We start from the raw sequence: 13,080 nt of genomic DNA on the forward strand, positions 1-13,080 counted from the left end.
TCAGTCTAGAATGTCTTAAGTGGTGGTTAATTAGTTATTAATTTTCAGTAGTCCTGGTTTTCCTTGTTATCTGACACATTTAATTTAGAAAAGAAAGTGTTCCCATGAAGGTGTTCTTTTGAAGATAAACACAATATAAATCTACAGTTTTATGGGAAAGCAAGAAAACCAGAAAGCTATGGTTTTGAAAACAAAAAGTAAGTCAGAAAGAATTGCTGTACCTAATGAACAGGCCCACTGTGTACTTACAGCAATCAGGATAGCGTGCTACAAGAATGGACACAAATAAATGGAATAAATGGAGAATTCAGAAACAGACTCACACAATGTAAACAGCTGAGTTTTGGACAGATATTTAAAAAAAATAAGAAAAACAATCAATGGGAAAAGTAGATGTCGCCAGCGCAAAAGATAACCACGAGCCTCTCTCCCTTGATGTGAAACTGCTCCAAGATGATTGGGGACTTACACATAGAACTTAAGGAAGAAAATCTTTGGGGACTAGGTTTATAAAAAGAATCCTTAGAATTGACTTCAAAACTACAATTTATTTGAAAATTGACAAGTTTTATTTCATCAAACCTAAAAAGATTGTTCTACAAAAACTCAAAGATGAGAAAAGAAGCTACAGGATAGAAGGAAATATTTTCAAAACATTGCCTTCAACAAAGGCCCATTATGGACCATGTATAAAGAACTCATCACATAGCAATTAGAAATTCCAGCAATGCAATTAAAAAGTAGAAAAAAATACAAGAGCTATTTCATGTAGCAAAGTATACAGATAACAAAGTAACAAATTAAAAATATTCAATGCTTTTAGCCATTTGGAGAAGAAAATTCAAACCATAATAAATTACCATTCCCTATCTATCAAAACAGTTTAAACTAAAGAAGGGATACTACCAAATATGTCAAAGATGATGAAAATTTAGATGACTCTTAGGTTGCTAGTCAGAATGCAAAGTGGTCATTTCTTTACAAATGAAGCATGCAGATTCTGCAACACTCTAGTCATAATCTGGAGCATTGCCTCAGAGAAAGGACAACATGTCACACACAAAACTGTAAGCCAACTGGAGCAGTCTTCATTTAATCTCTAGAAACTAGGAAGAGTGTAGGTGTTCTTCAACAAGCAGGTGACTAAACAAACCACCCGTGGAACATCCATACCAGGGAGAATTATACTGGGTGGACACAGTGGCAAAGTGATTGATTCTATCATAGATGTAAAAGCAACAGTAAAAGTTGTAAAAATGGAGAACAGACTGGCTGGTAACTATGAGTTAAGGGCTCTGTGTGTGTGAGAGAGAGAAAGGGGGGGTGTAGACAGAGGGTGAGATTATAAAAGAGCAGCAAGTGAGACTCCTAAATTGATTGGAAGATCTGTTCTGTGTCTAAACTGTATAGATAGACATCAATATTCTGGCTAAGATACCATGCTGTTTTGTTGCAAGATGTTATCACTGGCAGAGACTAAGGGAAAGTATTTCTGAATACTATTTCTCTGTATGAACCTACAATCATCTCTGAATAAAAATTTTAGTTAATAAAGAAATTATATTAGCAAATTGTAAAGATAAATATAGCGGAAAAATAGAATATTAATTTCCTCTTCTCGGCTTCTCTATAAGGTTTGCGGGGTGCCATCGCCTTTGCCCTGGCTATCCGCAACACAGAATCTCAGCCCAAACAGATGATGTTCACCACTACCCTGCTCCTTGTATTCTTCACTGTCTGGGTGTTCGGAGGAGGAACCACTCCCATGCTGACATGGCTTCAGATCCGGTAAGCGACCCTACTAAAATGAGCAAGTCATTGAGAGGTGTGGCTGGCTTGTTCCATTTATAGTAAAGCTGACTTGGTTGGGAGTGCAACGGTAGATCTATACCTCAACTGTCCCCAGAGTCCTGGTGACCTTCACTAACAGGTGAAGCAATATGACCTACCATACGCTGAGCTGATATCTTTCAACTGTCTTGGAATGGTGTCTGTTTCCAAGCTGTCCTACAAACAGATTTATTCACCAGTGACTTCTTCCATTCAATGAATGATATTAGAGTTCAGTGCAATACACTATAGACTTAATAAGTAAAACACACTCTTGTCCTCGGGATACCCACAGTCTAGTAAGACTGTTAAAGAAAAGGCACTGAAACTAACAAGAATTCAGATTCCCTTTGTTTTTAACTCCTCCTGGCTCTAGCACTTAAGATAGGAGAAAATGCTTAACACATATTTGGTGAGAAAGCCATATGTTTTTCAAAGGGGATGCTGTACACTTTCTCACAGAAAAGAAAGCCAAGGTCCCAGTCAGAAACCCTCTAATAAGCAGTGCCTGCCCCTGGCTGCTACAAGTCTGGATTGTAGGGGTAGCAAACAATTAGATAAAAGTGGATAGCTGATGCCAGTTTTGAAAATAGCTAAATCTGTCATAAAGTGTTCTTATCTTTATTTAAATGTTTCTGTGACCCAGGTCCTCATTTTCAATTCCCAGAAGGTAAGGGATTAAGTAAACATTTTATTTCTCACATCCATACATCATAATGATCCTCCCCAGTTCCTAACTATTCTCTAGGACAAACCCCCCATGTCTGATAGGAAAAGATCCTTCTCAAACAAAGAGTTTCTGAGAAGACTCATATTAACAGAGACTGTGATTTCGGCACCATCATATGGCACATTGATTATAATAAAAATGAATAAATAATTCATGAAAACCTAAATTAATATAACTATAAATATAAATGCTTTTGTTACACATTTGCAAGAATTTTCCCCATTTGCCAAAGAAAAAACAGAAGCAAGCCTCACACATTTAGTATAAGAAGGCTGGTGTGTAAAACAGGCCAAGTGGCTGCGAATTAAACCGCATTTCAGGAAAAAAAAAGACCTCGTAAACTACTGTGAATATTACTAAACACATAAAAGTGCCTTGACTAAAGGTGAACAGTGAGCATTTTGAAATGCTTCTTGAATTATTTTCTAGCCACATAAATGTGGCCTGCAATTCCTTTCACAGTGGTGGTTACCTGAAGGCGCCTACGGATGAGTACACACATTGCATTAAACTCTCAACTGTTGGGTCCCCTGCAAAGCGTTAGTGAGACAGTGGTGTGTTCAGATTTCTGGAAAATAAAATTCAGGAGGTTGGATCCCTGCGTGGAAAAATGAGGGCATAGAAGGCAGAGCTAAGAGAAGGTGAATTCCACCGACGTATCAAATACACGGTCAAGATATTCTACGGAGGACACAAGGAAGAGATGTCAGAGTTTCCTTAAAGTAATCAGGCATAATCTGTTTTCTGTGATTTCTTCTCTTACTCTCAAGTTGTCCCCAAATTGGTAGCATACTTTGTGTAGCCAGCTCTCCTGCGGAGCTTTCCAGTGGCATCAGCTGGCTTCCCACAGGTGTCGTCACTTACATGGTCTCTGATGCCCAGTGAACTGGGAAGAGAAAGGTGTGATAGTGGACCCTTGGACTGGCTACAGCAATTATCCAGGTGACAAGACAAGGCTGATAAAGAAAGAGGATGATGTCAAACACGGTATCCGGGATGAGGTGCTTGAAGGTCAACCTAAGTCATGTCATGTCATTCTCACTGCCAAGATCACACAGCATGGGGTCACCTCATGGAGCTGCTCCAGTTGGGGAAGATTCTGAAAGGAAAGGAAAGGCCCAGGGGAGTCAGCACCCGACCTGGCCACTAACCAGGATGAGGAGATTCATGGATAGGACCACAACATCGTAGGGAAAGGAAGCAACAGGGATTCAGGCACATGGAAAGGGTGTTCTCAGCTGAAAACCTGAAATCAGGGCAGAAACCCCAGAGACCCAGCCTAAGGAAATCAAAAGAAGAGCACTGGATGGTATGGACATGAAGATGTTCAGAAAGTTAGCTCAGGCAGATAGAATTCAAGGCAATAAGAACATTTCAAGGCCAGGATGGTAAAAGAGTATATATATATATATGTGATGATATTGTGTCCCCCAATATATTGTGTATCCTAATAAACTTATCTGGGGTCAGAGAACAGAACAGCCACCAGATAGACATAGAGGCCAGAAAATGGTGACACACACACCTTTAATCCTATCACTTGGGAGGCAAAGATCCATCCGGATCTCCGTGAGTTCAAGGTCACACTGGAAAGAGCTAGGCATGGTGACACACACCTTTAATCGCAGGAAGTGATGGCAGGAAGCAGAAAGGTATATAAGGCATGAGGACCAGGAACTAGAGACTTTTAAGCTTTTAGGCTTTTAGCAGCAATTCAGTTGAGATCCATTCAGGTGAGGACTCAGAAGCTTTCAGTCCGAGGATCCGTGGAAACAGAATCAGCTGAGGAGTTGGTGAGGCGAGGCTGGCTGTGGCTTGTTGTGTCTCTCTGATCTTTCTGCATTCACCTCAATATCTGGCTCTGGGTTTTTTTTTTACTAATGAGACTATTTAGCAATTCGTCTACACATATGCAAAAACACAGATGTGTGATTGGGTTCAACTGTGTTATAGTGATCCTGTCATAGACTCCACTATCCTATCCTGGCTTGTAATGTTGTTAACGAAACCATCACATCTATCTCAGCTTTCAAACTCACAGCTGCCCATCCCCTGCACTGTGTTTACAGGGCCTGCTTCTTCACAGTGCAGTGCCACATTCACCAGCATTCACGTCAGACTCTCCATAGAACAACAGCATGCAAGTTACAACTTGGATAAAAGGACACCAGTGGTAAAAGCTGAGGGACAGAATGCAGATGTGATCCCACACAAGCCCCACATTCTTGCTAGATTATGATTTGTTTACATATTACACAAGCCCTTTCCTTCTTAGAGAATTTTCTTCTCTTGAATTATTTGGAAAGTCCTTGAATTAGGTTTTCTTTTTCAATTCCTATAGATTTTCATTCAGTTACAAACCACCACAGGAGGAAATAAGGAAAATGTTCTTTGTTGGTAGCAATTAGTAGCCATAGCATCAGTGTCTCTTTGATAGACATGACTCAAACAGCAATGGTCATGTCGTAGAGACAGGAATAAAGATCTCCGCCTCTGAAGCAAGCTCTTAAGCCTGAACCTAGCCATGGTGCAAAGTTCTTGACTTAAAGGAACTTAATTTCTTTTAAAAATAATACTATAATATATTTAATGAGGCAATTTAAAAATAAATCAACTGTTTGCTTCTTTTTAAATTTTAAAGGAAAAGGACTCTTCCCATGTTATTTTGGAGGCTTAGATGCAAAAAGAAAGTAGGATTTCTTCTTGGTTAGAGTCCAGCTTTTCCCTCCTGTGAGGTCCATGAACACCACAGTGAAGAAACTCAAGACACAGTTTGCAAAAACCCTCTAGTGCTAGACAGAAAACCAGAGAAATGGAAGGTCCCAGGCTCCCCCACCACACACACACACACACACACACACACACACACACACACACACACACATACACGTCAGTAAACAGGATCACCAACCCCGAGTTCACATGTGCTTACAAATGAACGGCAAAGCCCAAGAGGACCAGCTCTGTGGAAGCGGCACTACACAATTAGCTGGGATGGTAATGCCTTTCTTGGTTTAGGTTTGGACATCATGTGGAGCTAACAGACTCTCAGTAAATGGTACATGAGAATGAGTCCAGATCGCAGGGTGAACCTTTGCCACATTTCCCAGATACAGATGCAGGACCTGCCTTCTCATGAACTTACTGCTAAATCACAGCTGGAATCATAGCCTCACCTACACAGGTAGCACAGAACTTGCCTCCCGGACAGCACTGCAAAGCACCCTGGGCAGAACGATGGTGACATCTAATCGTAGCCATCTTCAACTGAGTAATTAACCATTTTGTGTTGGATATTAGATTGTAAAATCCAAGCACAGACCCTCTCTGTCTCAGTCTCTAAACTCTAAAATGGAGGTGATGGTGGTAGCTATTTCTGAGCATGGGTTAAACCGGGTGATGTGGCATTATTGTGGGGTCGCGGCTTGAACAGAAGATGCCCCCAGCAGAATGCATGCCCCCAGATAATGCATTCTGCTCCCACATGCATAAGGGAGCTCATTCTGAATGCCTGCAGTCTACCTTGATTAACAGACCCTCTGGGGGAGAAGAGGTATACATTCATAACAAGACAGGCCTGTAAAAAAAACAGGCACAGGAAGGCCTTGTCTCCAGGGAGGACTGAGCAGGCTCACTTTTGTAACAAATTCTCCATGCAGCCTTTCTCTGTGACCTGAAAAAGTTAAAGTTCAACAAAGCCAGCCCTGACCCAAAGTTCCCAAAGGAGGAAACCTGTCTTCCTCAGCTACAACCTAGAATTAAAAGAATTACAGGAATTTATTATCCTTCCTTATTCAAACCAAGCCATCCCTCACTCTCTTTCCCAAATCAAGGAAACATAATTGTGTACACTAGCCTGTGTCCATTACAGGGAAATAACTTTTAGATAGTTTGACTCCTCCGGGTATTGGTACATTAGTTGTATATTTAAAATTGATTCTTGAGTCTTGGCCCAAAGCCATGCAAAAATACTTTCTTATCACTTTTGCCCACTGGCTATAAAGTTATATGATAACATGATAACAGTTATCATTGGAATATATACAGAGATGAGAGTTCTGTCCTACACACACACAGAGAGAGAGAGAGAGAGAGAGAGAGAGAGAGAGAGAGAGAGAAAAACAGGTTAAGTACAAGTGCTTACACACAAAATTTCCTGTATTATTGAGGTGAGGAAACACCAATTTAATACAGTGGAGGGATGCTTATAGTAAGTTCTCTTACAGTTTTCTGTTTGGTTTCCTCCCTGGCACCAAAGTTCCCAAGCATGCTTAACAATTTTCTTCACGGAGAGATTAATGCAGTAAATAGCATGTGTGCGTGTGACACACACACACACACACACACACACATACACACACACACACACACACAGAGAGAGAGAGAGAGAGAGAGAGAGAGAGAGAGAGAGAGAGAGAGATTGTTTGAAAGTGAGTCATTCCCTGCCTCTATCTCTTAGAAGTGTGGGCTATGAGGTCCAAATTCAGCCTCTTGGTTCCTCAGTTTTCTTATCTATAAAGTGAGGGTGATAACAATAATAATACTGCTTTAGAATTTAGGAGCATTAGGCATTAAGTGTATAAGAATTTAAAGCGTGCAACAAATGTCCAACAAATACTCCTGTAAACTCAAAGGATACCCATGCGCCTTTTCTTAGCCACATACCGACTGCTTATTGTGATAAACATGAATACAGTGTTGTTAATTAGATGTATTTGTGAAAGCTTGCTTTCATGGAAAATGGAAAGAAATAGTCTCTGGAGAGTTTAGTTCATTTCGTACTGTAACTAGATTCATCAATTTTAGAGACAACTCCTACTTATGCATTCGAAATGATAGACTTCATTAAAACCCCACAAAACCTGTTACCATCATCCAACAGCTCAAAGGGAGGCTTTCTAGAATATGCTTCTATTTCCATCTTCACATAGTAATCCTTGCTTATGCGTTTTTCAAATATCTGATTTGTGTCGTTTCATCAATTTATATTTTATGTTTATGTCTTGTATTGATTTTAAACCAGCTCGCACATTTTATATCAAGTTATCTCAATCAACAGACCTGAGAAATATGTTGTCTCGTGAAGCATGGGCAACCGGTTCACGCACTGAAATAGAATTATGCTTTCTGTTTCTCACCCACTGCTCCCTTTTGGAAATTATTTTCTGCTTTCTATAGATTCTTCTATAATGATTTCTAAATTTATGTATTTATTGCTAGTATCAATCTAATTTGACATATTAATTATAGATATTGGATAACTATTGCAATCTGCTGCTGACCTAAAGGAATGGCATGTTTATAACTAGTGATATACTAGTTTATAACTAGTTAGCTGCTCCTGTGTTCCCAGCACCAACTGAGTGCTTTACTGTGCTGTGCTTATAGATACCAGATCTCTCCAGTTCCAGAGATACATCCTTTACCGCCACAGCCTCCAGCCACCCTCCACTAGCCCTGTTCTTATTTATTTTCTCTGAACATCAGCATCAGTGAGCGTCACCCAAGCGTTTGTGTTAAGTTTACCAAACAACCGCATTCCACTCTGTGGAAGGCAATGTGTTTGACTGTTAGAAAGCACTGTCCAAAACAGTTCCCTTTTTCAAAGTAATAGACATATATTTACATGAAATATGAAGTCTGACAAAAGTGACTTAAGTGCTGTTTGTGGAACTTGTTATTCAAGGGTGAGGAAAAGCTCCCAGTCTGGCTAAAATAGAGCATTCATGCTTACCCCCATGTCGCCCAATAAATGCAACTCAAAGTACTTGACCCAATACAAGTAGCAATTATATGAAGCTCTAAAAGCATATGGTAGGAACCAGCCTAGAAGCCCATTAGCAAATGAACAGATAAAGAAAACGTGTTATACACAACATGGCGAAATTTTATTCTATTGTAAGAAAGAATAAAATCATAGCATTTTCAGGAAAACGGACGGAACTGGGGTCATTATGTCAAGCAAAATAAGCCAGAATTAGAACAAATCCCACATTTTGTTTTATATGCAAATTCTAGGGGTGTGTGTGTGTGTGTGTGTGTGTGTGTGTGTGTGAGAGAGAGAGAGAGAGAGAGAGAGAGAGAGAGAGAGAGAGAGAGAGTCTGTGTTATGAGAGAAGAAGAAGGATCATGAAAGGGAAAGGAGAGGAAGAAAAACAAGGTGGTAGTGAAATACTTGATATGAGAGCAGGTGGAAACAGGAGGGAGACCTGGAACAGGAGACCAGGAAGAACAAGGGAGGGAGCTGGGGAAGAGGGGTGAATAAAAACAAAATATCTCACAGGTTATACAATAATATAATGAAACACATTACTTTGTATCCTAACTTTAAAAATTAATAACAAAAGGAGGAAGAAAAGACAAAGCGAATGATAACAGACCGGGGTGTAAACCAGTTCTTGGGCCAGCGGTGAGGTTCCCCTCTCCCTTCTGAGACTTGAATCTCTCGACTTGGGCCCAAAGGCAGTTCGATGAATGGATTTCCACAGCAAGAAAAAGAAAAGAACTATGGAAGAAATTCTTTGCTTCTGGTTTACGGAAAAGGAAAGTAGTGAAGCTGTAGGTCAAAAGAGTAGGGAAGGAAGGGAAGGAGGAGGCGGGGAGGGAGGTGGGCTGAAGAGGAAGCGGGGGAGGGAGGCAGGCAGGCCCTGGAAGAGTCCCCGGATTTGTGGTTCTTTTCTTCATTTTTTCCCTCCCTGATCTTAGACAAGCATGAGGTAGCAGGTGACCGTGGCACTAACAAATGAGGAAATACCCAAAATGCCCCTAAAAGGAACTGTGGCCATGACCAGAAGGAAGAATAATCCCATTGCGACTTTCCTCGCCTGCTCCTCTCACCAGTTATCCTTAGGAACAGGTGCAACTTTATGGAGAAGGCATAGAAAATGCGCAGCAATGCAGGAAAACTGGGGCTTTAATTCTTCGGGAGCCAGTGAACGGCTTTGAGGAAGCTCTAGCATGTGCAGACAATTGTGGCTCTGGGAAGTTGTCATTAACTCCGGGCTTTCTTTCTAGCTGTGTGTGTGTTTAGCTAACCCTAGATAACACACTGCAGCACCCAAAACCAAACCGCACCGCAGAGCCCAAGTCGGAAGGACACTGGGTGGCCCACGTGCGAGGCGGAGCTGAATAGTGCTGCCGAAACTTCAAAACTGAATCGATACTGGAACCACAGGCCACACAAGGCAGGTAGGAACTGGTGCCCTGGTTCCTGCTGATTGCCCGAAAAACAATAAATATGTCAAAGGAAAATCTGATTGAATCATTTGACGTAACGTTCAAGTTTTCTAAGATATACCCATAATCACTCAGTATACGAAGAATTAGAAAAAATTATACATCAAAAATAAAAACAGAATAGATGCCAACCTCAAGATGACATGGCATTGGAACGTAAAGACTAATACTTTAATGAGGCTAATTGACCATGCCTCACACACATTTACACACACATATACACATGCACACACATAAGAATATGCATATCCATATACACATACACAGAAGTAATAGCAAACACAACAGAAACAAATTTTAAAATATCAAGAGAAAAATAAAGATGTGGAGTGGAAATAAATGAGGTTTTTGGAACCTAAAACGTGATGCCTAAATTGAACTATCCACTGATTGGCTTAATGGCAAAATAAAAGATGGCAGATGAAGGGCTCCGTGAACTTGAAGATTGTTAAGATCTTCCCCTCCTCACAGAAATGAGAGTGTTTCCCCATTCTGGAGAGGCACATGAAAGGAATCCCTTCAGCGGGCAGAGAAACGATAGAACAGCAGAAATAAGGAAGGGTGTAGAAACAGCAAGCATTAGTATAGTATAATAAGTAGATTTTTTCTTCTCTTGGGATCTTAAAAACCATGTGTACTGCTGGAAGAAAAAAGATTTAATGTTATCATGAATTTTCAAAAGAGAAGGTGGTATAAGGGTCTGCAAAATAGTAAGTCTCCTAAGATCTACTTGGAGTGGTCAAAATTTCATTTAAAATAGATTGTAAAGAATTACATGTTTATATTCTAATTTGTATATCAATTAAAATATGTAAAGAATCAGAGTATATTTTAAAATTGAACTAGTACTACAATGGAATATGAAATAAATTCAACAGCACCCCCCTCCCCCAGAAAGCAGTAAGACAGGAAAAACAGCACAAAGCCAAGTGATGAGATTGCATGTCTACACCCACATTCATTATTGCATCAATTAAGTGAAATAAATTGTCACAATGAGCTAAAGACTAAGAATCGACTATGTGTTGCCCATAAGAAGCATACTTGACTAATGGTGTGGGTATGGTATAAGTCAGTCAAACATAAGAGAATTAGAAAGGCTTCACCATGCAGACACCCAATGAGGCCTTGCGCATAATAATCTTCTGAGCAAGAAAATATCTCAGGTTAAAAAAAAAAAAAGGCTATTATGTGATGCTGAAAGTATTGGTTTACCCAGACAATACGGCTATATAAAATGAGCATACAGCTAACAACATTGCTTTCCAAGACACACCAAGTCTGACAGATCCCCAAAGAGAGATGGAGAAATCCACACTTAGAACTGAGGACTTCATAGCTCTATCTCAGTTTCTAACAAAACAAGCCGGCAAACAAACACACACACACACACACACACACACACACACACACACACACACACACACAAAACTAGACTGGAGTTCAGGAGACAGCAACAATCATAAAGAAGCGGGGTTTACCGAGCCTAAGCATGCTGATTAAGTCATTTTTTTCCACATAGGTCTTTAATCATCTTTCCAGTGTCTCTACAACGTGTAGTATGTCACACACACACCCCTACTTCTTCCCATCATTAATAATTTTCCCCTTTAACTTTCTCATCCTCCTCTGTATGTACATATACACTAGCTTTATCTCTATGTAAACAACCTTTTCGTAGGACTGGGATGGAGCCCAGGATTTCACATGCTTTAGGCAAGCACTCTGCCACTTAGCTACAGCCCCATCCTCTATATGCTTTATGTTTACTCTTCTGTTTTTCACTGTTCTGTTTGAATATTGGAACAGACATCATATTCTTCTTATCTAACGCTAAAGCATGTATCTTAAAGGATAAAGACATTCTATTAAGTATCCAAAATACATACCTAAAAAAAATCACAATGGCATTATTATCAGCTTGTGTTCAAATGTTCCTTGTTATTACAAAACCTGCTTTCATAAATGTTTTTAAATTCAGGATTGGATCAAGGTAATATAGTGTATTTTGGCCTTACTCTTTTTTTTTTCCTCATGATATTGATTTTTATAGAAGAAACCAGGTCATTTGTTTTATATGCGTGTCCACATTCTGGACTTGTTTCCTCATAGTGTCAATTAATATATTCTTTCCTGTATTGTATTTCTTATAAAATAGAAATTAGGTCAAGTCTTAAAATTCAGGTTGAGTACTTTTTTTTTTCCTTGCAAGAATGCCCGTTGGTGATGTTGTGTGCTTAGTAATGTGTATCGCTTCCTTTGTCTGTGCATTTGGGGGCTTGCCCTGCATGCTACATCAGGGTGTCCATTGTCATGATGCTGAGTTTATTCCCATATGACAGTAGTAACATCTGTCACAAAAGCCCATTTTTTTATCTTCTAATTTACTTTCAATCAGTGGGGCAATAATTGAATACCATATAAACATCTTCTTTCCAACAATCTTCTTCTTCCCAGTTGTTCATCCACTGCTGATGCTTGTTCAGTTCAGCTATTCTACTTGGGATGACTCAGTTTAATTTGCTCTTGATATCTACTTCTTTGGTATGTGTGCACATGTGCACATGTGTAGAGACTGGAAGACAACCTCAGGAATTGTTCTTCAGGTATCTTCCACCATTTTTGTTCTGAGAGAGTCTTTCATTAGGCAGGGGCTCACCCATTAGGCTAGACTAGCTGGTCAGTGAGCTCCTGGGATCTGCCTGCCTCCTGCTCCCCAGCTCTGGGGTTACAAGAACCTGCCACAGCTCCTGGCTTCTTATCACAGGTTCTGCGGTTTAAGCTGAGGTTCTCCTGCTTGCATAGAGAGCACGTTACCTACCGAGCCATCTCCTCAACCCTTGATATTTAATTCCTAGAGAGAGAGTTCCTCCTTGCCAGAGGATTACATTTTTAATAACTTTTTTAATATTCTGTTTTTTATTAGTTTGTTTGGAGACAGTTTCATGGAATCCAGGCTGCCCTTGAACTCTTGATCTGTCAACTTCTTTCTCACCATTGCTGAAGTTACAGGCATGCAACATCATTCCTGACAAACTTAATTGCTTTTTCTTGGTGATGGGGATTGAACCCAGGACCTTGGGCATGCTAGGCAAGTGCTCTAGCATTGAGTGACTCCTCCAACACAATTTTCCCTTTAAAAATATGACATTTTTCTTTGTGACCAAGAAAAAATGAGTGCAGGTTTTCTGGGCATGAAGAAAGTGTGTCTTTGGTATTTTAAGGAATAAAGTTCTGAATATATGCATTGGGTTAGTTATAATTCACTCAGCTTCCCAATACTG

At 40.0% G+C, this 13,080-nt stretch overlaps 1 protein-coding gene across 1 annotated transcript in view; it reads left to right on the plus strand.

Moving 5' to 3' along the window:
• Slc9a9 (solute carrier family 9 member A9) overlaps nucleotides 1–13,080 on the plus strand; it is a 551,705-nt gene that overhangs the window by 369,587 nt on the left and 169,038 nt on the right. The window contains exon 12 of the mRNA XM_028865996.2: nucleotides 1,635–1,788. Coding sequence (XP_028721829.1) covers nucleotides 1,635–1,788 — 154 coding nt within the window. The remainder of the gene's footprint in view (nucleotides 1–1,634; nucleotides 1,789–13,080) is intronic.

Source organism: Peromyscus leucopus, chromosome 7 (genome assembly GCF_004664715.2).
Source record: "Peromyscus leucopus breed LL Stock chromosome 7, UCI_PerLeu_2.1, whole genome shotgun sequence".
NCBI classification, from domain to species: domain Eukaryota; kingdom Metazoa; phylum Chordata; class Mammalia; order Rodentia; family Cricetidae; genus Peromyscus; species Peromyscus leucopus.